Source organism: Austrofundulus limnaeus, unplaced genomic scaffold, assembly GCF_001266775.1.
Source record: "Austrofundulus limnaeus strain Quisiro unplaced genomic scaffold, Austrofundulus_limnaeus-1.0 Scaffold1370, whole genome shotgun sequence".
Lineage (NCBI taxonomy): Eukaryota > Metazoa > Chordata > Actinopteri > Cyprinodontiformes > Rivulidae > Austrofundulus > Austrofundulus limnaeus.
In genome coordinates, this window is record NW_013953772.1 from 66,824 (window position 1) to 70,869 (window position 4,046).

The following is a 4,046-nucleotide window of genomic DNA, read 5'->3' on the forward strand; positions in this document are numbered from 1 at the left end:
CTGTAAGATAAATCAACTTCAGATTAATTCATTAACAATAACTTGCATCCTTAAGGAGTTAACTTAAATAATATCTACTCATATTCATGTAATTAAGTGTTTTAATGATTTGGCCGGTTAATCGAAAAAATAATCAACAGATTAATCGATTATTAAAATAATCGTTAGTTGCAGCCCTAGTAACCATCTTGTATTGTTTTCTCTGGTTAGTTTCTAAATGATTTTATAGTCGTTTTGTTTGTTTTTCAAAGGTTGCGGCTCCCACTGTGCCCCCAGACTTGATATAAACACAAGGCATCGATCACGCCACATGATGACGCTCAGGTGAGTAGATCCTGGCTGGTGTTTTGTTTGTAGTACTTCCTTAAACATGTTGTTGGACCAATGATTGTTAARGAAGTAGACACAGTCCCCACAATGTTTATTCTTGTCAGATGATGTCATAATGAGGACTGTGTGTAGATTCTTCTTGAAGTGATTTTGAGTTGAGCATTTTAAGAAACATTGCTAAACGGTTGTGCAAATTATTTGTCTCTGTAACTTTGTTGGTTATTGCAATGTGTAAATGAATTTACAGTCTTGTTTTGTTTGTTTTTTCAAAGGTTTCAGCTCCCACTGATGCCCCCCAGACTTGATAAACCCACAGCTCTGAACAGCTGTGGAGCTTGTCTGCCTTGTGTGTTGGTTTATGCTGGGCTGCCTAACGCTGGTGGAGGTGAACCGCAGGTTTGGATGGGATCCTCGCTGAGGGTCGCAGGCTCCTGTGGCTCCTGAGCCCGCTGGTGGGAATGTGTAGTTTTTGGGGAAGCTGTGCTCTGTGAGGTGAGGAATGACCAACAAATTTGGCTAGTTGGAACTTTTGCCATTGAGTTTCTGGTGAGACTGTAGTGTCTAAGAGTGGGGGCCTCTTCTCAAGAATGCACAGAAGTGTTATGTCTCTTAGTTCTCCAGCTTCAGAGCTCGGCACATTACCATATTAGGGAAAGGAATGCTTAAGGTATACCGTGACAAAATTTTATGGCACATCTGTTGAACTACACCGTGAAGCCTATAAAGAGCCTTGTACGCCCCCACCCTTGGCCTTCGTTCTTCATCTTTCTTACTTGGTGAATCATTTGGCTTGAGGCCACAATTTGGTTTTTGGCTGTAATCTCCTGGACTGCAAAATAAAGATTCTTGCTGTTCAACCAGCCTGTTTCAGTGTTCTCTCTTCATTCAGCAGCAGCAGTTCCGCAGAACCAGTAGACGTGGTTTTTACACCTCAAGACATTAAGGCGACAAGCAAATCATTTGTCAGTCTGTTCCCAAAACAACTGTGATTGTCTGATTTGTGGGAGTCCACTCTGTAAAAGTGTGTGTTTGTTTAAATGTGAAGAATCAGTGTGAGGCTTCAAGTGAACTGCCCTGAGACCAGGAAGTTGAGCTAAATTATTCTGATGATGAGAGGATGGATTAACTCTCTGGGTTATCATGTCAGAGCTATTTTTTATTATCAGTAAAGTTAAACCCAGATCAGGACCACACAGCTGCTGATTGTTGGGAAAAAACATTCACTCTTCATTTGTTAGATGTGATAGAAACAACGTGCTCTACCTTGAGACAAAGTCTGGTAGTTCATCTCTGAAAGTTGGTACTTAGAAAATGTTGGCACCCCTGTGGAAGGAAATTCACTTGGCAGAATGTGGTTTAGTGCTGTGAGCTGACTGGCTCCTGCTTGTTTTCTCCATCTGGCTCTTCGATTACTGAACCATACCTTTAAAATAAAGCAAAAACAGAAATATCATCATGTTGTGACAGGTACTAGTCAAAAGTCAGAAATAGCATTGCTTAAAAACAAAAAAGGGAATTTTCCTTAGTTTCATGATTATCTGACAATTCTGCTTTATTTTTACTTATGCATCACGTTGTTACAAAGTTCTTAAAATTGCATGCTGCTGAACTGATATTGTACTTGTTTATATGTGTGTGTGCTTATTTGTCTGTAAATGGACTGTATTTGTATAGTGCCTTTCTACCCAACCAGGACACTCAAAGCTCTTCACACTACAATCTGTGTCCTCATTTACCCATTCACACAGCACTCTATTAGGTCTCCACAAAGCTAACATGTACAATCATCTATGGAGACTAATCAGTGCCAATCACATTCATACACTGATGGGACACACATCAGAGGCATTAGGGGTGAAGTGTCTTGCCCAAGGACACAACAACTGAGACAGCTGGAATGGGGGACTGAACTGGTGACCTTCTGGTTCCAGGACAACTCCCCTAACCACTCTGCCACAGTCGCCCCTGTAAGCTAAATACCTGTGGGTGAATGACCTACTGCATTCACACTATTATCATTTTTCCTTCCATATATTTTTGTCCCCTTTCTCCGACAATTTTTATGCTATTTCAACAATTCATATATCAAAACGTTCAGCTCATTCAGGACATTCCAGCTATGACTCTTGTTATTTCTGCTATTTATACTTTTTTTTAGCTATTTCACTTTTCTAGTCACTTTTTTGCCATTGAAAATGAATTTTCAACATCCATAACATCGTTCAAAATGTTTCTAAATCTTTACAGCACCTTACACAATTTGTTCTGCTTATGCTCTTTTTAACTTCCTTGTGATAATTTTAGCTACTTCTTTGCTAATTTTAGCTCTTTCTACTATTTCAGCTAAAATTCCACTTAATTCCTCTGCTTTTTTCTACTTTTTAGAAATTCTTTCTTTTACTTTGTGCTATTTAGGCTTCTTACAGATGCTTTCTGCTATATTCAGCTATTTGCTATAAATTTAGCTAAATTTTAGCTGTTATTTGATGAAGTTGACTTTTTAAGCTAAATACATATTTTGTTATTGCTATTAGAACTTATTTCTGCTAAATTCAGCAAAGTTGTGTTTCTTATGCTTCCTTATGCTACTTTAATAACTTCCAGCTACACTTTAGCAATTTTACTAAAAACTTCGTCTGTTTTAGAAATTTTACTACAAATGATCACTTTTAGTAGTTTTATGGGGGGGTTTTTTCTGCTAATTTTGAAATTTCTACAACCGTTTCACCAACTGGGTGATACTTTCAACTTAAGGCTTCTAGCTTTAGCTTATTTTTATACTAATTTTTGCTGTTTTGCTGCTATATTAGCTAAATTCTATTTCTTTCGGCTTTATCTCCACTAATTACCAGTACTATATTTTTGTAATTCTTTTTTCTACTTTGTGCTATTTCTGCTTCCTACAGATGCTTTCTGCTATATTCAGCTATTTACTGCATGTTTAGCTAATGTTAAGCTGGTATTAGCTAAAGTTAGCTTTTTAAGCTAAACACATTATTTTTGTAGCTATTGCGACTTTTTTCTGCTAAATTCAGCAAACCTGTGATCCTTATGCTTCCTTGAGCTAATTAAAACATTTCCAGCTAAATAGCTATTTTACTGAAAACTTCAGCTGTTGCAACTAAATTACTAGAAATGATCACCTTTTAGTAGTTTTATGGGTTTTTTACAACCATTTCACCAGTTTCATTTACCATTCAGCAGAAAGGACTGCAGATGGTTCAGAATGTGTCTGCTTGTATCCTAACTAAAACAAGAAAATATAACCATATCACTCCGGTGCTGTCACCTCTCCACTGGCTGCCCTGCCAAGTTCATGCAGACTTCAAATGCTGCTTCTCACCTATAAGGCCTTACATGGTCTAGCGCTTCCCTAGCTTTCAGACCTTCTCCACCCTTATTTTCCATCTTGTACTCTCTGATCTCAGGGCACTGGTCTGTTGATAAACCCTAAGGTCAGACATAAACCTATTGGAGGTCGTGCTTTTTTCTTTCGTGCCCCTTTATTGTGGAATGATCTCCCTCAAGACATCAGACTGGTCGGATCTGTGGAAGTTTTTAAAGCTAAGCTAAAAAACCACCTGTACACCTTGTCCTGTGTCTTAAATTTTACTTTTGCATTTGATCTTTTTTTAATGTTTTACTTGTTCCTACAACTTTTTTATAAGGATTTTATTTTTTGTAATTGTTCAGCACTTTGTTTGAAAGCTCTTTAT

General features: G+C 37.7%; 1 protein-coding gene across 1 annotated transcript in view; it reads right to left on the reverse strand.

Annotated features, from left to right (window-relative positions):
- Positions 1-4,046, reverse strand: part of LOC106535139 (paired box protein Pax-7) — a gene marked incomplete at its 5' end in the record, with an annotated part of 45,609 nt that overhangs the window by 33,429 nt on the left and 8,134 nt on the right. The window contains 1 exon segment of the mRNA XM_014032057.1: positions 1,594-1,753. Within this exon segment, the coding sequence (XP_013887511.1) occupies positions 1,594-1,753 (160 nt within the window).